This window comes from Microtus oregoni, unplaced genomic scaffold (genome assembly GCF_018167655.1).
Source record: "Microtus oregoni isolate MIOR12 unplaced genomic scaffold, Mior012 000011F_ref0000422, whole genome shotgun sequence".
Lineage (NCBI taxonomy): Eukaryota > Metazoa > Chordata > Mammalia > Rodentia > Cricetidae > Microtus > Microtus oregoni.
Genome location: NW_024543070.1, coordinates 5,348,419 through 5,369,498, shown reverse-complemented (window position 1 = coordinate 5,369,498; position 21,080 = coordinate 5,348,419). Strand labels below are relative to the sequence as shown.

The 21,080-nt window shown below is 33.8% G+C and overlaps 1 protein-coding gene across 4 annotated transcripts in view; it reads left to right on the top strand.

Moving 5' to 3' along the window:
• The window catches only part of Dmxl1 (Dmx like 1), a 143,357-nt gene that overhangs the window by 97,117 nt on the left and 25,160 nt on the right, over nt 1-21,080 (top strand). For 2 of the 4 annotated variants that reach the window (XM_041659694.1, XM_041659692.1), the window contains 8 exons: nt 239-387; nt 2,842-2,927; nt 3,822-4,023; nt 5,362-5,479; nt 8,961-9,023; nt 15,596-15,682; nt 18,505-18,626; nt 19,035-19,176. In XM_041659694.1, coding sequence (XP_041515628.1) covers nt 239-387; nt 2,842-2,927; nt 3,822-4,023; nt 5,362-5,479; nt 8,961-9,023; nt 15,596-15,682; nt 18,505-18,626; nt 19,035-19,176 — 969 coding nt within the window. The remainder of the gene's footprint in view (nt 1-238; nt 388-2,841; nt 2,928-3,821; nt 4,024-5,361; nt 5,480-8,960; nt 9,024-15,595; nt 15,683-18,504; nt 18,627-19,034; nt 19,177-21,080) is intronic. The other 2 variants (XM_041659693.1, XM_041659695.1) reach the window with 1 other exon arrangement.

Below are 21,080 nucleotides of genomic sequence, written 5' to 3'. Positions count from 1 at the left end.
GGATATTGTATACATATATATATATATATATATATATGTATATAGAAATATATATAGAAATTAAAAAAAATAAATTTTTTTTGTTAACTGGGTGAATATATAAAATTATATCAAAAACACAGTGTGGTAAATAATAGTTATTGTGCTTATAGTGAAATATCCACCAATGGGATGAATTATATGATTAGATGGATTAAATCAAATATTTGAATGATAAGATATATAATTTTTATTTCAGCCTTTTCTACCTCCTTCCCAAAGTAGAGTAGAGTATGATTCTGAGGAGAGTCAAGAAAGTGATGATGATGATGATGAAGATGATAATGATGACGGTACTTTACCTTCTGATCTCCATCTCCAGGAACATTCTAATTCAAATTCATTCAGGTATGAAATACTGTATGTTAAGCTTCTTTAAAAAAAATCAACTTGGGGCCAGGCAGTGGTGGCGCACGCCTGTAATCCCAGCACTCGGGAGGCAGAGGCAGGCGGATCTCTGTGAGTTCGAGACCAGCCTGGTCTACAGAGCTAGTTCCAGGACAGGCTCCAAAGCTACAGAGAAACCCTGTCTCGAAAAAAACCAAAAAAAAAAAAAAAAAAATCAACTTGGCCTATATAAATAATATTTTTAAAAGTAACATCTAATTAATAACTTATTGAATTGTTATACTATTTATCTAGTTGAAATTTTTAAATTCCTTTTTTCTGCAATAAATTTTCAATTAATGTTTGATTATCCCTTGATAAAACATTATCATTTATAGTACATCACACAAATCTTTTCATATTATGCTTTAATTTTTTCGCGCATATAAATCTTACAACTTCAATCAAGAATATCAAATGACTGTTTAGTAGACCTCTAATTATATAAGATATCCTTATTTTTTTTTAAGATCTATTTATTTATTATGAATATAGTGTTCTGCCTGAATATATGCCTGCAGGCCAGAAGAGGGCACCAGATCTCATTACAGATGATTGCTAGCCACCATGTGGGTGCTGGGAATCGAACTCTCCACCTCTGGAGGATCAGTCAGTGCTCTTAACCTCTGAACCATCTCTCCAGTTCTTCTGTGATTTAAAAAAAAAAAATGCCTTAAGTGTTCACTATTCTCAACATCAATTTGAATGGTTCACTGTTGGCTTTATATTTTTTAGTGGTCTTATTCATATGTTATTTACATTGGAGCAGCAATATATTTTATTAAGACATGGCATGCCAATGATTGGTTAATAAAAGTTTGAAAAGAAACAAGTAGATTTTTGGACAATAACTATTGAAAAACTAAGATTTTGCTTACTGGTGTTTTTTTTCTCTGTTGACTTTAGTTTACTTTTTGAATATATAAACATATGTATGACTCAGAAGCCAAATTATATAATCCAACAATTAAAAAAACTTGTAAAAACTGGTCAGAAGTGGCAATGTAGGTCACTTGTAGCACAGTTGTTTGTCTTACATCTGTGAAGGCCCAGGTTTAATTCTCAGTATTGGAAAAAAGCAAGAGTCAGGAGAAGGAGGCCAAATAGTTTGAGGTGTTTCTCTAAAGAGGACATATAAATGGCTGATAAACACTGGAAAAATACTCTGATTATTAGGGAAATGTTAATGAAAACCACAGTGGGATGTTATCGCATTCCCATTAGTGTGGCTGCTACAAAAATAACAAAATGACAGTATTGACCCAGATAGAATTTAGAACCTTTGTGTTCTTTTGGTTGGACTATAAAATGGTACAGCCACATTGGAAAATGATAAAATAGTTTCTTTAAAACTTAAAAGTACAACTATTGTATAATTTGGTGATTCTACTTTGGGCATATACCAAAAGAGTGGAATGTAGGAACTCAAACGTGTTTGTACATCCAATTGACAACTTCATAATGGGCAGTGGTGGGAAGAAATCCAAGTGTCTTGTTGGGTGACTCAGTAAGCAAAATGTATTATGTACGTAATCAGAAAATTACTGTATTTTACAAAGGAAGGGAATTCTGAATCATGATACATGGATGAATCTTGAGGACATTATACAAAGAGTCAAAACAAAGTAAATCGTGTGTGTTCTACTTTACTAAATGCATTAAACAGTCAAATTGATAGTCACTAGAGGAATGAAAAGTGCATAGTTTTTTTTTTAGCAGTTCTGTGGAAAGTTGTAGAGAATGATGATGGTGATAGTTCTAAAACAGTCAGTGTGCTATTGTCAAGATTGCTAAAATGCTAGACTTTATGTTGTGCATATTTTGCACAGTTCATGATTTAAAGTCAGTATGGTAAGATATAAATAAATATGATAGATTTAAAATTAAAAAGAAGCAGAAATAATTTTAACTATCCAGAAATGTAAAGTCAGAAGCCTCATGTTTCTCATTTATGCTATGTTTTCCCTGGCACTTGTAAAGGTAGCCATTTTTATTCATTCCTATATCCTTCTGATTACAGAAATAAAGGACATCTTTATTATTTCCCCTGCTTTCTTAAATTGATGACCGTATACACACATACACAAGATTCCCCTAAGCTTGCTTTTTATTACTATTGATACTGTAGTTTTAGCAATATTAATATTTCATTTAGTAATATTTCATTTTTACTGTTATTTTAAAATTTAAATCTACAAAATTATTGTTATTTAGCCCCTACTCTCCTGACAGGCATTTAGGTTTTTTTAACTGTTGTTTTAGATAATGCTGACATGAATAACTAGTTATATTATTTTGGTTTTGCAGAAGTATATCTTTGGGCTAATTCCTTGTAGGGAAATAGTTATGTTAAAGGGTTACATCGTTTTCTAGATCCCTGTACAAATGTTTAAACAGAGAAACTTTTATTTTTAGTTGGTCATTGATGCGATTGGCTATGGTCCAGTTGGTGCTCAGCAATTTGAAGACTTTCTATCCCTTTGCAGGCCATGATCTTGCAGGTAATAAACATCTTAATATGAATCAGTGCTAATTGTTATTCTGTGTGTATATTTTAAATAAAGATAGGGTATAATGAGTTTCTGTAGTAAAATATACATTTATTTCAGATATAAACTATTTTTAAATTTTTCTGTCATACTGTTACCTGCTGAGGAGGGAAATGTTTGAGAAATCAAAGGCCCCGAGCCTGATATTATTATATTAGACTATGTCTGTACCTGGGACTTAATTAACACAAGACCTAAAAACCTTGAAACACAGTGATGAGTTCCAAAGTAGGAGAGTGCTGTGTATGAAATAAAGAAGGGTACTCTTATAATAAAAGACACTTCAGCTGTGAACCGTGTTTATTCATACACTAAAGTAAATAATAAAATACCAACTTAATGGAAAAAAATGTATGACTGTTGGAATGATAAGTTTATATTCATTCCACTATAATAAATGAGTAGGTAATTTTCAGAATTGAAAATTAAGACTGTTACCAGATGTGGGCAGATAAAAGTAGTTAGGATTGCTACCCAAGACTTTGAAGTAGTATAGCTGAAGTAGTATTTCATTTCATGGTAAGTATCATTGAACTTTTTAAACTTTATTATTTTCATTTTCTAAACAAAAGTGTCAGATGGCTTTCAGGCCTGTTACAAACATTAAAGCAATTAATTTTTCTTCCATAAACATTTTCATATAATCTTCAAGCATAATTTTCATGTGAAATTAAATTCCAAAGCAGTAATGTTGGAATAGTTGTAAAGATTTATGTCACTTTATCTTCAAAAATACCAGATTCAGTGCCCACATATCCCTACTAAATTTCATTAATATCCATTGTTTTCTCATAAGCATTTTACTGTAGAATATAACCGTAGACCAATTGTGTTTTCCTTTTTCAGAACTACCAGTCAGTTCACCTCTTTGTCATGCAGTCCTAAAAACTCTCCAGTGTTGGGAACAAGTACTTCTCCGACGACTTGAAATCCATGGTGGACCTCCTCAAAATTATATCTCCAGTCACACTTGTGAAGAGAGTGTGTCTGCAGGTCCTGCAATACTCCGTCACAAAGCTTTACTAGAACCTACAAACACTCCTTTCAAGTAGGTTTTACCATGGATATTGTTTGTTATTGTTGGTAGTGTGGGTTTTTTTTTGTTTGTTTGTTTGTTTCATTTTTTTAAGAAGTTTTGCAGAACCAGGTTGTCCTTGGGAACATTTAGAGGAAGAAATACTTTTGGTACGTGCTTAACATTCAGTTCTAGGAGCAGATGTGTCTTTGTTATAAGACATAGATATCAAAGGTCACCAAGCATTTGTGTTGAAGGTTCTGATAGTAATTGTTCTAGGCTTTTTAGGATGCATTGTCATTACTAGGTAACTCTGACATTGCAGAGTAAAGGCAACCACTAAGAATGTATAACAAAGGGGGTTTCAAAAACTTGAGTTTTTTGAAAATATGGAACAGATAAGGCTGAAGTAGTAGATACAGCAAGAATGTGCTTTTATTAACTCCTGCTCTGCAAAAGAATAATAGCTATTTAGCAACTGTTGTACTATGCATGAAGAGAAAACAGTTTATACAATACTTGCTTTATCTAGAAAGTCTTGCCCCAAATAAATGTTTACTTAACTGAACAGTATGTTTAGTTTTTTAGTGTTCATTTATGTTCTTGTAGAGCTCTTAAACCAATTTTGGCCAGTAACAAGAAAGTTATAGACTATTGTACCCACAGCAAACACATTAAGGAATTCTGCTTCTAGTTATCTTCTAGTAAGCACAACTTTTTGTTTTGTTTTGTTTTGTTTTTTTTTGCTAACACCCATGACCCTGATTTAAAGGTCAGGAAATTATGGTCATACCTATTCTTGCTTTTGTCAATAACATTTTATTAGCTCAGCCATAAATATCATTTGCAGATGAGAATAAGATTTTACTGGTTGAATAAGTATCTCTAGTACAGAATCTAAAATGTTTTAAAACCTAAAACATTTTGGGTGTCCTGTCGTCACTTAAAAGGTATTAAAATTTAGCCAAGTATATGGTACATGCCTTTAATTTCAGCACTAGGAAAGCAGAGACAAAAGTAGATAGGTCTTTGTGAATTTGAGGTCAGCTTGGTCTACATAGTGAGTTCCAGTTCAACCATAATTACATGAGAACCTATCTCAAAAACACAAAACAAAATCAAAAACCAGAAAAAAAGTTGTAGATTTTGGAGCATTCAGATTTGGAATGTTCACCTTTTCTGCTTTCCAACCAAAGTGATAGAGTCATGGGAACCACACTGTCCACTAACCCTAAGAGTCAGTGACTCTGTAGAAAAGCCCTGTGGGTGCTTTCCTAGATCATGAGGTGCAACCTAATTTATTATAGTAAACTGTGGTAGAGTGCTATGGAAATGCCAAGTCTGAGGTAATTAAATCTGCTGTACCTATAGATCCAAGAATCATTTGGCACTGTCTGTGAAGAGACTTTGGCAGTACTTGGTGAAACAGGAAGAAATTCAAGAAACTTTTATCAGAAATATATTCACAAAGAAACGATGTCTAAATGAGGTTTGTAGATGTTAAAACTCTTTACTATATTATGAGTGTTTCATATTGTTTGTAACCATTAAAATAATTGAAGTTGCGTATTTTTAAAAAAATCCATTTGGTATAACAATTAATGTTTTTAAAGGTGTGTTAAAAAGGAAGGGACAACATTTTCACACATCAGTTTAATTAATGTTATTGGAACTTTTTTCTGAAGTACATATTGAGTTAAGATTCTGATATTTGCATACTGTGTTTTGCTTTATAATGACCTTTTTCTTAAGAAACATTTCCTTTGATTTTCATATGATAGTTAAGAGAAGTCAGTCTTAGAAACTGGGTTTACCTATTGGAAACTTTCTGAATATGTGTATTTTTTTTTCTTCTGGAAATTACATACAAATAAAGGCAATTTTACAAATCCAAGCTAGTTTATAATTAAACTGAAATAGCAAAGTTATACCTCGATATCTTTACAGTGGATTGGGTTTTTTTTTGTTTGTTTGTTTGTTTTTTTTTTGGTTTTTGGAGACAGGGTTTCTCTGTGGCTTTGGAGCCTGTCCTGGAGCTTGCTCTGTAGACCAGGCTGGTCTCGAACTCACAGAGATCCACCTGCCTCTGCCTCCCGAGTGCTGGGATTAAAGGCGTGCGCCACCACCGCCCGACAGGATTGGGTTTTTTGTTTTGTTTTGTATGTTTGGGGAGAGGGATCATTAGTCCAGTGCTACTAAAAAAAATATTGGTTAGCATGAAGATCTTGTCTTCTGAATATAAATGATTTGTATCTAAAAATTGTCAAGTGAACCTAAACAGTAGACACAGTTATAGTTAGCCAGTTACTTCTCTGGAGTCATTAACAGAGTCTATAAATGACAGAACATGGTCCAAAGACTGGTTTTGAAGTAGGAGAAGAGAAAAAAAGCTATATGGTTGGAAAAATAAAATAAAAGGGCTTCACAATAGACAAGAAAAAAACAAGATAACATCAAATGTCAAAGGATATTTTTATACATAATTCTCAATTTAAATACTAAATATTTTGAATTTTTTTTACTTTTTGCAATTATGTGATTCCACCATGTCTCCCTCCCTTGGTACCAATTATAATAAATGATTGAATGTGTTGTTATTTACTATTTGCTGTGATCATACCACAAAACATATAGCATGTTTGCTAAGTATTTAAAGGTGAATGCCTTGGTAATATATTGAAATCTAAGCAGATATGAATGCCATTTACTTAGTAATGTAACTGTAAAATATGATTATAATTTAATGTGTGAGTTATCACTAAAACAGTTCAAGAAAATGAACAAATATAGTTAACAGTGAATTTGTTGACTGAATAGTCAACAGTGAATAGAATATATGACTTAGTAGAAAGGTATATTTTATCTTAAACATCTTCTTATGTAATATTTAAGAATACTGCTACATTGTTCTGAATTTTAAAAGTTCACTCTGCTTGCTCCTTTTTCTGTAATGTGCCTTTTAACATGCATATGAAGATTTGATATTCTCAGTGATTCAGCATAGAGAAATAGAGTGGTATAACCATGCCATATCATATGAAAATAACAGTTAATGAGTAAACTTGCACATTTTTATTTAATCTGTCTTAATTTATTGGTGTAGAGTTACAATTGGTTTAATATTTGTCTAATATACTATTGACATTTTTAAATTTTTAACAAATGTCCTGTACTTTCATTTTGTTCTGAGCCCACAAGTAAGTAGTAAGTGCTATATTCTGTACATACTCTGAAAGAGGAATGTGGAACAGTTTTAGTCTTATCTTTGTTGGGAGCTTCATAATACCTTAATGGAAAACTGAAAGCTTTTTTATTATAGTTTTAAAACAAAAATATGAACATAAGTATTAACAATTTTCGTAGCATCTCTAAATATTTTTCTGAATTTTTAAATCTGCAAAATGACTGTTGAGCCTCTTTGCAATGTTTTTATAATGAACTTACACACTAACACATTCATTGAAAGTTATGAGAACTTTGTTGTTGTGGATTTTTGTTTGTTTGTTTCACAGGAAAATGAATTTATTTACACTTTGACTAAATGGAGGCAGGGGTGGCTAATGCTCTCCCATGCCCTCTGTACCCATTTTATAATTTACAGGAAGCCGTAAAAGCTAGCACAAGTGTAAATTTAGGTAGGTGAGCTAGACCTTGTTTTTCTGGGGTGGTGAAAGGGTGGAAGGATGGGAGGAGAGATAAAGGTCCGAGCCAGGTGGCTTCCATTGTCTTTGTTTTCTCATTCTCTGCTATAGACACAGATTTTTATTCAAGTCTGGACTAAGGAGAAAATGAGGTCTCAAAAGACTCGATTTTTAAAAGAAAAAGGTCTTGGGTTTTATGGGATGCAAGATTTCCTACTCAGTTCCCATTCTGGACTTGGCAGTAAGAATTTGTTATTGCCTTGTAGTTTATTATTGACCATGATACTCATAAGAAGATTTCAGTAGAGGAATGTAAAAAAACTAGGTTGGATAGAGTTAAATAGATTCTTAAATTTATAGAGTTGGTAGAAAATTATTTACTAGGAATTAAGTAGTCTGTTTTGGGTAGTCATAAAAGTGCCTCTTGTATATTATCTTTAATAAAGTGATCATTAAAGCCATTATGAATTTAGTTACTCAGATTGATATATGGCATGCTGAATATTTTGATGCTGCCATTGTTTATTCCTTTATGTGATTGAAAATAAAAATTTACCATTTCTTTATCTGACTTTATCGTATCTTAAAATTCTCATGTATCTCAGAACTTTTCCCTCATAGCATAGTTTATTTGTCCCCTTTTTAAAAAAAAAAAACTAAAATTTTTTACAAAATGGTTGTACTCATTTGTAAATTAATCTTACATGATTGTAGGTAGGCTGTCAAAGCCACTCTCAACAAAAGTTGGATTTAACAATTAACATCTTTGCACTGTCTTGGTGATACTTAATTTTCTGAGAACTTAAAAGTCCTGACTCAACTTTTCTCTTTGACATCTTTGTGTAAGGCTGTATGCCTCCTTGCAACATCAGTAGGAGAAAATTTGAAAGGTAGAAATTTGAATTTTCTACCAAGGAGGTTTTCTGCAGGAATTATGTATCATGGAAGTAAGATAGTAGTAAGACAATAGTTTGACTTTGATTTTCAGTTGACACCTGAAATTCTGAATTTACACATATAAGGTGCCTTAGACAAAAAATTATTTTAATGTCAGCATTATAAAACAAATGATTAAAAATAATTGTTCATGCAGTAGAATAAAATGTATAGTTGTAGATAAGGAATTTTTATACCTTCAAAATATCCTACTCCCTAACCATGCCCTCTCCAACATGCATTCCTTTTAAAATATATGAAATTTAAGAAGATATCATTTCCTTATTTTTTTAGTAATTTGATTACAAATATAAGTTTAAAAAATACTTCAGTGTTGTACATGTTACATCTCATCTTTATTCTTTGACATGTGATTATTCTTTCTTAATGAAGTTATTAGAGGACAACAATGAAACCATCAAAAATTCTATGATGGAGGAGCCAAACATCAATAAGGTACATAATGTCATTCAACTGAAATTAAAAATTGCATTCTTGACCAGAACAAAAAGAAATTTGCATTTTAGTTTTCAGCTGAACTTGGTTTCCAGTGGAATGAAGCGTATCTGCTCAGTTTGCTGTTTCATCATAACAATTTAGCTGTTGCAATCATAAAAATTGGTCCTCTTTTAGTAATTAAAAGAATGCAGTTTTAAAAGGGAGTTGAATGTTTCTTTTGTTGGCTACAGATTTTCTGAGTAAATACCTTTCAAGTTTAGGGAATATAATTACATCAAGAAGTGTAAAATATAGTAATAGCATTGTTAAATTTATCTCTTATTTGAAAATTATAGCAATTACTATTATATAGTATTTATTTTGCTTCAAAATAGCATGTAACATGTATTCTTGTGTGTATTAAGTGCCTAAGTTCTTGAGAAGTAAAGCAGAGCACATAAGAATTTGTATAAACATAAATGACTCATAGAATTTCTGTGGCTACAACATTATGTTGATATTTAACTCATCCGATCTAAATTATATGACTGAGAAATTTAAGACAATCTTGCATTGATAATTTTTAGGGGGAAATTTTTTCTCAGAAAATATTTTTAAGGACATTAATTCTTATTGTTTCCCAAAGGAATTAGTGAAATAGACTAATCCTATGCAATTAATAAAAAACTGACTTGATATAACGCATATATTATATCTAAAGCTGATAGATGTTTGTATATTTTGAATTTTTTAATTTTTATGTTGAGAAAATACAACAAATTTTTTTAGGTAACAATTTTCTTTGCTTGGATAATTATACTAAGTAATGTATTTATTATTGGAAATTGAAAAAATATTTTTCAAATATTTTTCTTTTGATACTATTTATATAAAATTTGTTTTCTTGACATATGTCTAAAGACTTGTCCATGCTTCATGAAACTAGTCATTGTTTGGTTACCATCTTAACTATTTTAGCTATACTTAGGAAACATCTTTATGTGAGAAATGCAAATGGCCAAAAAAAATTTGAAAAACTATTCTTTATCCTAATTAACAGGAGAATATAAATTAAAGCTACTTTGAAATTATATCTCATCCCAATTTGAATGGCCACCATCGAGAATATAAAGCATAACAAATGTTGACAAGGATATAGGCAGAGAGGAGCCCTACTCACTGCTGTAGGAGTATAAACTGGTACAGCCACTATGGAAATTAATATGGAGGTTCCTCAGAAAACTAAAAATAGAATTCCTCTAGACCCACTTCTGGGCTAAGTCAACACACCCCAGAGGCACATCTTTGTTTGTTGTTACACTATTCACAATAGCTAAGAAATGGAGCCAGCGTAGGTATCTGACAATAGATGGAGTGATAATGCGGTACATGTACACAATGAAATGTTATGAAGAAAAACAAAATCATGACACAGAAAAATGGATGACACTAGAAATCATTATTTTAAGCAAAGTAAGCCAGACTAGATAAATATCATGTTTCTTTACATGAACCTGTGTGTGTGTGTGTGTGTGTGTGTGTGTGTGTGTGTTACATAGGTTATGAAACCAGAAAGGGAATTGTGAGAGGAGAGGCAAACATCTTAAACGAAAAGGAAAAGAGGAAAAGGGGTGTGTTTATGTGACTGAATAAACCTATTTACCCCAGAGAGGATCCCATGGCAGCCGGGAGAAACAGCTCCTATCCAGTCTGCCTTAGTGAAACTGAGTTTGTTAGGGTTGTGTGCTTGAGCATGTGCGACTCTAAAGCAGCTACATCACTGAAAAGTGTGCCTTACATGGTGACTCTCACAAAACCTGCCTCTCTGGAGCTCCTGGCCCAATTTGCAATCGTCCCTACAAACAGCCTTTTTTGAAGGAGGGACCTTGTCAACCTTGTAACTCTTTAGTTTCTTGAGCCTTGTAAATTTCATTAGTTTCCTGAGCCTTCTAAGTTTTGTTAGTTTCTTTAAATTTTCAACAGTGTCCCTCCTTTTGTCTAGGATGGAATGCTTCATGAGGAAATAACTATAAAACAAAGGATAGTGGGAGTATCTGTGACATGCAGAGAGGAAAGAAACCAACATAGGAGGGGCAGAAGGGAAAGAGGAGGATAGTAGGAAAGGAAGACAAATTAGAACAAAGTATAATACACATGTGTAAAAATATTATGAGGAAATCATGTGATGCCTTTAAAAACTAAAACCATTATTTTGTGAACTTAAGTAACTACATATTTAAATAATCTAGCTTGTTTGGGATAACCATCACCACCTTCAAGATGGTAGTTATACACATCAACTCTCACATTTTAGACTTTCTCGTTTTCTTCCTTCTCTCTCCTTTTCTTCCCCCAAGTAGCTACAAATGTTTAGATTTATTTTCATCTTCAGGAATTATATTCAGATGAAATCATATGTCATTTTATTTTTGCTGTTGTATTTAAGACAGAATCTTATTCTGAAGACTAGGCCAGCCAGGAGCTAACTAGGTAGCCCCTGCTGACCTCTCACACCTCCTGCCTTAGCCTCTGAGGTGCTGAAGATTGCAGGCATAAGCCCCCATGCCTGGATTTGTATTTTCGTTTTAACCTGTGTCTTTTTACTTAGCATAATTATTTTGAGATTTCTCAATGTTGTGTATTTTGATAGTTCATGACTTCTTATTGCTGATACTCATTATATTATCCAGCTGTGTCATAATCTGTTCATCTTTTTTTCCTAGTGATTTGAGCTAATTGCATTATATTGGAGCAGTTTCAAATATGGCTGCCTTGAAAATTTATGCATAAGGGTCTTTGTATATAGGCTTTCATTTCTCTTATGTAAATGCCTAGGAGAGATGGCTAAATTACATACTAGGCATAGATTTTTGCAGTACTAGAGATTGATGCAAGTGTGTAACCTTGATATATGTTTTAACTTTTTAGGAAATTATCTAAGTGTTTTCTTGGGTAATTATACCATTTTATGTTCTTACCAGCAGTGTTTAAAATCTCAATTACCTTTCATTCTAACATATGACATCAAAGGCTTTTAAATTTTAGCAATCATAATAGTTTATTCTAGATTTAATTTTTATTAACCTGTTGACATTATACTTTCTTCCATGAAATTGCCATTTCCCTGTTTTCCTACTGCAAACATCATGACCAAACTGTCTTAATTCAGGAAGAAAATTTCAGTCCTTTATGTCCCTGAAGTTCCCTCTCTAGTCACGAGATGTAAGAACCTTACATAGTTAGGTACTGTCTTTAGCCCATTCAACTCAGATTGTACTTGGCATAACTGGCTTTAAAGCAAGCTAAATTCAGTTGCCAATTTCTGTCTTCTTCATTTCAACTTTCAGTATCCTTTGATACTATTGATCCCTGGCAATTTCCTAATGTTTTTTAGCTCAATTTCTATAACCCCAAGGGTTTTTTTTTGTGTGTGTGTGTGTGTGTGTGTGTGTGTGTGTGTGTTAGCCAGTTCACTGAGAACTTATAACCAGACCTCACTTTTATCTGTCCTTGAGAATGCATGTGCTAAGAACTCAGTTCTGTTCTAACTTTCCTTTTTGGTTGCTCTTATAGTTTAAGTATTATCTGTGTGCTGGTACATTTCAAATCACACTAGTTCCAATTCATTACTAAAGGCTATACATTCCTTACTCCTGACCTAAGACCACTTTTTTTTTTCACTTTTCTCAGTAAATGGTGACTTCCTGACAGGCAGTGGTGACACATGCCTTTAATCCCAACACTTGGGAGGCAGAGACAGGCAGATCTCTGTGAGTTCAAGGCCAGTCTGGTCTACAGAGTGGTGCCAAGACAGGCTTCAAAGCTACACAGAGAAACCCTGTCTCAAAAAAACAAAAAACAAACATTTATCGATCTTGAAAACTAGAGTCAGCTTCTCTTAAGTCGTGCTAAAAGAATACAGCCCATAATTACAAGTTATCCCATTCTAACCCTGTAATACTTGCTTTCCTAATCCAGTCTTCCTCATTTATCATTTGAGCCATTATAGTGTCTTACCTGCTTTTCTGATAGCCATTCTCACATCCTTTATGTTTCAGCTACTAACAGAATTTCCAGAATCATTTGAAGGCCTCTAAACATTCATGTGACAAATGAATTTTTATTGTAACCTTTAAGGCCTTTTCATAAGCTGCACCTGCCTGTTCTGCAGATCTTAAAAATCCTACTTGTATAGTCATTCTCACATAGACTGTACCAGAAACTGTTGAGATGCTAAGCCCTATTTCTTTGCTCACCCCTGTGTGATTTGATTGTGTGTTTGACATGGTGTTCAGAACCTTCATATTTAAAATACCACCCAGTTGAATATCAAGGAGGCAATTTTGATACCATGCTGTTGAGAAACATTGTTTTGAATGAGAGGATAAGAATTTATTCCCGTATTCAGAAAGCTTTTTTTGAAATTAATTTGTTTTCACTTTCTTTCCACGGTAAAGTTGGGGAAAGTTCACCACATGAAACCAGCATGTTCCTTGGGCCTATCGCCTGTAGATTCTTTTGTTCTGTGAAAATGTCATGTCTCTTCTAATACCTTCCGTTTCTTTAGACCCAGAGGTGGTCTCTTGGTGTACTTTGTTGATAATCCACAAGCACTGGAGTAGCCCCTTGGTGTGGTGCTTTAGATACCAGGAATATAAATGGACAAATCGAGTTTTCATTTTAAAAAATACAGAAATCGGCCAGAGCAAATACTTGCCTTAGAATTAGAACCTCAACCCAGAATGTTTGGTTATCAAACACTGAAATTGTTTTATGTTTGTAAGTTAGTTACATTTTAGATTGACTATATTTGACTTTTGTACATATATATATGTGTGTGTGTGTATGTGTATATATATAGTATATATAATTTTTGCTTATATTAGGGTATATAGGCTTTGTTATTGCATAAGTCTCTTCAATTACCTTACAATTAAAATTATTCTGGAGGCCATTTTTTAAAATAAATTGATTATTTTAAATCAATGAGCAGCCATTGGTGATATTTTTATCTAAATTTGTTATATGCTAATTTCAAAATAATGATTTCTGCATTTCATAATGAGATTTTAAACATTTCTTAGTAATCTATTTTAGACATTAAAGGTAAGTAAAATAAGATAAATTAATATTTTGAGCTTTCCAACTAATTAATTTTGGTAAATATTGATTATAAGTGTTGATTATAAGTGTTCTCTTCTGAATTCAAAGGTGTTATACATACATATGTGCCTTTTCTAGAATAAACAGAATGTCAAAATGTGTCCTTCCTGTAAACTCACTTGAATATATTTATTCAACTACTAAAATTAATTACTGACTTGGTTGAGTTACATCCTTTCTGGGACTCCAGTTTCTCCTTATTAAATGGAAGGTTATTTTAGATCAGAAGTCAGTAAACTACAACTGGCTGGTAAGATAACAACTGTTATTAGTCTATGAACTAAGAATGGCCTTTGGACTTTTGAGTGGATGGTTTAGAGGGGGAAACAAAATACCAAAAATATCCAACAGTGAACCCTTGTGGTCTATAAGACTGAACTAATTACCACTTGACCTTTCTTGTAATACTTATAGGAATTATTAAATAATTACATTACTCAGAAACTTGGGAAATCTTTACTTCAGTAATTAAAATGCCAGGCAGCGGCACCAGGATTCATCCCAACTGCATGCACTGGCTTTTTTAGGAACCCATTCTCTTTGGATGGATACCTTCTTCAGCTTAGATATAGTAGGAATATATATATGCAAGCATTGGACCTTCCTCAAAGCAATGTGCCTTACCGTCTCTGAGGAGTGCATGAGGGTGGGGTGGGGGAGGTGGGTGGAAGGGAAGAGGGAGGAGGGGAGGGAGTGGGAACTGGGATTGGTATGTAAAATGAAAAAAAAAAAGATTGTTTTCTTTTTTAATAAAATATATATATATATATATATATATACATACACACACACACATACACACATATAATGTCAGCCAGGTGATAGATAAGAGGTGAGGAAGCTTTAATCCCAACAGATGAGGAAGATCTCTGATTTGAAGGCCAGCATGGTCTACAACTTGAGTTCCGGGACAACCAGGGTGGCACAGAGAAACCTTGTTTTGAAAAACAAAACAAAATAGCAAAAAATAATTAAAATATTTTGATCTTTTAAAGTTAGTTCATTGTTGCTTTAGGAGGATAAACAACTCAAGAAGTTATGTGTTTCTATCAACTGTCTTTTTATGTATGAAAACAAGCTTGAAAAATTCCTCTCATCAAATTCTTTTCTGGGATAATAAGTCCTGGAGAGATAGCTCAGTGGTTAAGCTGCTCTTCCAGAGGACCCGGGTTCAATTTCCAGCACCCACATGGTGGCTCACAACTGTCTCTAACTCCACTTCCATGGAATCTGGCCGTCACACAGACAAATGTGCAGGCAAAACACCAATGCACATAAAATAAAAATAAATAAATCTGAGATATTTAGCATCTACCATAGTGCCTTTGGAATTGGTGTATTTTAAAACTTTATTAAAATTAATTTGGTTTGGTCATTTGTTTTATTAATAAAATAGACATTTTAATATTATACTCTCTTCTATTTAGATAGAGGCAGATTTGGGATATCCTGGAGGTAAAGCACGAATTATTCATAAGGAATCTGATATCATTACTGCCTTTGCTGTTAATAAAGTAAGTACGTAGATGTCTTTTCTGTGACTTCTAACTAGTCCTTGCTGGAGAACACTTTTATCAGTTTATTCAGTGAAAGTACTCTACTTCCACATTTACTTCCCATTCCTTAAATTATAATCTCAGTAAGAACTTTCTTTTATTAAATTTATTATATAATTTGCTAATGGAGTTTTGTTTATTATATTATCTGGGAGATACATCTAATAAAATACTTTATTGCTCTGCAGAGAACAGTGTTGAGTATTTGAATTTTAAGCAAAAACTTTAAAATAGATAGAAAATAATACATCGTTAATCCAAAGAGACTTTCTAAGGTATTTGAAGAACTTAAACTCATGTATTAGAAGTCCAATTTCTGTGTTTATTTTATAGTCTTTAGTCTTCTGTTTAACATCCTCCTTAGAGGTATCTGTGAACTCCAGGAGAAGAGGTAGTGTTAAGTATAATAGTCCAAGGGTGAAGTTTTGTGAATCTTATCCCACTTGAATTTCCCCCAGATTGCTATACAGCATTGTTTTTGGTGTCTTATTGTTTCTTTTTCAACTTAAAAGGGTAGGATTATGGTTTTTTTATGTATACCTAAGGACATATGCACATATTTATTTTTAATTTTACAATGTTATCAGCCAGACCCTTTGTGGTACTCTTTGCCTTCAGGTGAGCCTCCTGCTTCAGCCTCAGCATGTGTATGTTTTGTAACACTTAGAAAGCCTTTTACCAGTAGATTGTTCATTTTTATATTCTATACCCATCTTCTCGACTTTATCTAACTTGTTCTTTAGCCATCTGTCCTTATAGTTTCCTGTATCTTTAATTTAATCTCCATCATAAACATCTGTGAACTAGTTATGTTTAGACCAGGCAGAACTGCAGTTAACCCTTAGGCAATTCTCAAGTTGTAATATCTATGTAACTCTGAGTAGTGAGTGTATGTGTGTTTGTGTCTATGTCTATGTGGGGGTACATATGAGCACACACACATACAAATTCTGTCCTCACTCAGGATTATCTGCCTTCCCCTTAAAATCTATGAGTAACTATAAATAGTCATCTACATATATGAAATCTGCTGTTCACTTTTATAAATATGTTATATAATTATTTCTCTACATTTTGGTATTACATTTTTACATTCTTCCAAAATTTGTAGCTCACAAATAATTTGTTTTGTTTTACATTTCATGTTTTTAAAATGGCCTTAAGATTAAGCTTTTCCCCAGCACTCGGGAGGCAGAGGCAGGCGGATCTCTGTGAGTTCGAGACCAGCCTGGTCTACAAGAGCTAGTTCCAGGACAGGCTCCAAAGCCACAGAGAAACCCTGTCTCAAAAAAAAAAAAAAAAAAGATTAAGCTTTTCCCCCGTTTGTTTCATTGGGTATTACCTGTAATGAGAGTTGTGATGGTCTGAGACTGTATCTTATATTCAAACTAATATGTTATTTTTAGTTTATCGGATGCCATTTGATAACACAAGAATTTAGTTTCACTGACTAGGGACAGACAGTTCACATCTGGTAGCACAAGAAGTCACTATTAGATGAATCTCTTCACACTAGTTCTTTGGGCTACCAGTGACTGGTTTTCTCCCAACCCCTGCAGAGTGACAAAATGTTAGCAGTGGGTTGTTTACTGGAGGTCACTGAATTCAGAGTCCCCAGCTGCAACAGGTGTGAGCTGCTGCTGCATCTGCCTACTATTTGTGTTTTTGTTGTACAAATATTAGGACAATAAAAGTCGTCTGGAAGAGTAGAGAAACTGCTTGGAAAGAGGAAATAAAGTAGTTCAAACATTTTTTATTTCTATTTGACTTTTTGTTAGGTGGTCTAGAATTCCTAGAGTGTGAACATTTCTTTCATTCAAGCTTAATTACCAAATTAAATTACCAAAAATTTAATTATTAAAATTAGTTTAAGAGGCTGGAGAGATAGTTCAGTGGTTATAAGAGCACAGGCTGCTCTTCCAGAGGACTGCAGTTCTTTCTAGCGCCCAAATGAGCAGCTCACAACTGTCTGTAACTTCAGTTCTAGAGAATATAACACCCTCACACAGACATGCATGCAGGCAAAATACCATAAAAAATTAAAACATTTTTTAAAAAAGTTAATTTAAGGCTGGGATAGTGGTGTATGCCTTTAATCCCAGCACTCAGGAGGCAGAGGCAGGTGGATCTCTGAGTTTGAGGCCGAGTTGGTCTACAAGAACTAGTTCCAGGACAGGCTCCAAAGCACCCACAAGGGGTGCACCCACCCACTGAGACAGTGGAGCTGATCTATTGGGAGCTCACCAAGGCCAGCTGGACTGTGACTGAAAAAGCATGGGATAAAACTGGACTCTCTGAACATGGCGAACAATGAGGGCTGATGAGAAGCAAAGGACAATGGCACGGGGTTTTGATCCTGCTTAATGTGCTGGCTTGGTGGGAGCCTAGCCAGTTTGGATGTTCACCTTCCTAGATATGGACAGAGGGGGGAGGACCTAGGACTTACCACAGGGCAGAAAACCCTGACTGCTCTTTGGACTGGAGAGGGAGGGGGAAAGGAGTGGGGGGAGGGGGAGAAGGGCGGGAGGAGGGGGAGGGAAATGGGAGGCTGGGAGGAGGTGGAAACTTGTTTTTTTTTTTCTTTTTCTCCTTTTCTCAATAAAAAATAAAAAAAAGAAAAAGAAACCCTGTCTCTAAAAAACCAACCCCCCCAAATTAAAATATTAGTTGGTAAAAATGTTTTTGTGCATGTTATTGGAGATTAGAGATTTTCTTCAGAAGTAGCTCATAGACCCATTGGGCTTTTTAATGTAAAAGTTAACATGATTTATTTTTTTCAGGCAAATAGAAATTGCATAGCAATTGCTTCCAGCCATGATGTACAAGAACTGGATGTTTCTGGAATTCTGGCCACACAGATCTATACATGGGTGGATGATGATACAGAAACAGAAACCAAAGGGTATTCTTATGCTTTGTTTTTAATTCAGTTATATAATATGAGTGATTTTTATCCACTGAACTGTAACTTTGGAAAACCTTCTTAAGAGATTTAAGTGCCCTCTTGAACAGCAGGCAGCACTTGTCTCAAACACAGTGCTTGTAATTGTAAGCAGAGTAGCACGTGCTGCCGTGACTAGGGGTGGTAAGTAAGTCGTGACTGTAGCTTCTTAAAGGGAATTGGAATGTAAAAAAGAATCGAAGAGCCGGGTGGTGATGCACACTTTTAATCCCAGCGCTCAGGAAGCAGATGCAGGTGAATCTCTGAGTTTGAGGCCAGACTGATCTATAGAGCAAGTTCCAGGACATACTCCAGGGAGAAAAAAAATGAAGAACTGATGTTTTCATTCTAGTTGATGTTTCTTTGTAGATCAGAAGATTTCTTGGTGATACATGCTCGTGATGATTTAACAGCTGTCCAAGGTTCAACTCCATATACACACAGCAACCCTGGCACTCCAATCAATATGCCGTGGCTGGGAAGTACACAGACGGGTAGAGGAGCATCTGTGGTATGTAGATTTAAAGATACTTAGGTTTACACTTAACTGTCCTATTTCTTTTCCCTTTAGGTTAATGAGTAAAAGGTGATGAAGACCTTTTTAATTTCTTAATTTTTAGTTACCTTATATTCTAGAAGTGTATGTTTTAATAATTAAGAATAACATTTTCATTTGAAAGGGATTACATATTTTTAAAAAAATCTCTTTGGCCCAACATGGTGGCACACACCTTCTAATCCCAGAACTTTGGAGACAGAGGCAGACAGGTCTCTGTGAGGCAAGCCTGGTCTGCATAGCAGGTTCTTGGACAGCCAGGGATACATATCTAAAAATTAAATAAAATATACTTGGTTTAAAAATGAAAGAAATACATTTTAATTTGCAGCTACGAGCCATATGTAAACCATGCACTATGAAACTGATATAATAAGAATGAGATTAAGTTGTTTCCTTTTTTTTTCTTTTCTTTTTCCGATGTTGAAGTTTAAAATCTGGGCCTCATGTTTGTGAGTCAAGCACTATTCTTGAGTTCTAACCCCAGCCCTACATTTTTCCCTGTATAGAACAAAAAAAATCACAGTTTTGCAGGACATGAAAATTATAAAAAGTTAGATTTTTATATCTGTTGGTAAAACTTTGTAGTAACTCAGCTGTGGCCAATTTTTTTACGTTTTTATGGGTCCTGCTCTCACTCTGCAGTCTCAGAGCTTATGGTCTGCAAAAGACAGCATGCTGTACTCATAAAACCCAGGATGTTTGTCCAGCTCTTGTAAAATGCTGTACTCGGCCCTGTTCTAGATAATATCCTTTAATAGATACCAATTAAATGCTATCCATTTTGAGTATGACATTTTGTAATGCTGATATATAATACATTCTTTTAAGAAAAAATGCAAATTTTCAAAATTAAAATGCACTATATGCAAGATAATTTTGTAGTGATAAAGCATGTATTTGAGCATTGATTGTTTTGTGTAAAATGTTACCTATATTTATTCCTCTAGGATTTCCCTTTATTGATTAGGCTATAAAAATTGATGCACAAAAGCAAAGAAAATCCTACATTCCTTTAATTAATTTCTAGTTGTTAGGGATTTTTTCTTTGTTTTATTATGTTTTGCTTTTAATGTTCTAAGTTCTATTGAGCATTCTGTTTCCTTTGCCAGTCTGCCATTTTTTAACCAATTAATATAGGTAATTGTTCAATAGAGACTTGGACATCATTTATAAGCCTTTTTAGTCTTCTGTAATGTGCAGTTCCTTTATAGGTAGTACAAACTGTTAGTACTTTGCTTTACTTGTGTTCATATTCCTCTTGACTCAATGATCAGATAAATGAAGCTTAATTCAAAAGGTCACGTGATTTAAATCACTTAGTTTAATGTTTTCAAGTACTTTATTTTTAAGGATTCAATTGAATTCAGAATTAGAAATTAGTAATTTTAAAATGAAATGACTAGGTCAGTCTAAGATTACAAATCATAAAATTTGTGAACTTTAGTGACATTGTGACATTGTATTTTACAGAGAAACTTAAGGGAAATACAAATAAATAATGGATTTTATTTTCAGTATGAGCCTTAGATAAAACAGTACAGTTTCTCTTAGAATTGCTTTCTTGCTGCAACCTCTTATTCCCTCTGTTCTTTATAAAGCAGCAGGTGTTTTTAAAATACCATTCAGATTTTCCCTCCTTTCAAGTTCTGCATTTCCCAATACATCTTTATTAAAAAACAAGTTCTTATTCTGACCTCCAAAAGCTTTGCCTGACTCTAATCCTAGCTCTCCAGTCTACACTTACTCTCTCTGCTCTGTTTATGCTGGCTTTCTGTCCCTCAGACTCATCCATTGCTATCATGCTAAAGACTTTGCCTTACCTTCTCCTTCAAATGCTTCTCTCTCTGTGTAAACAT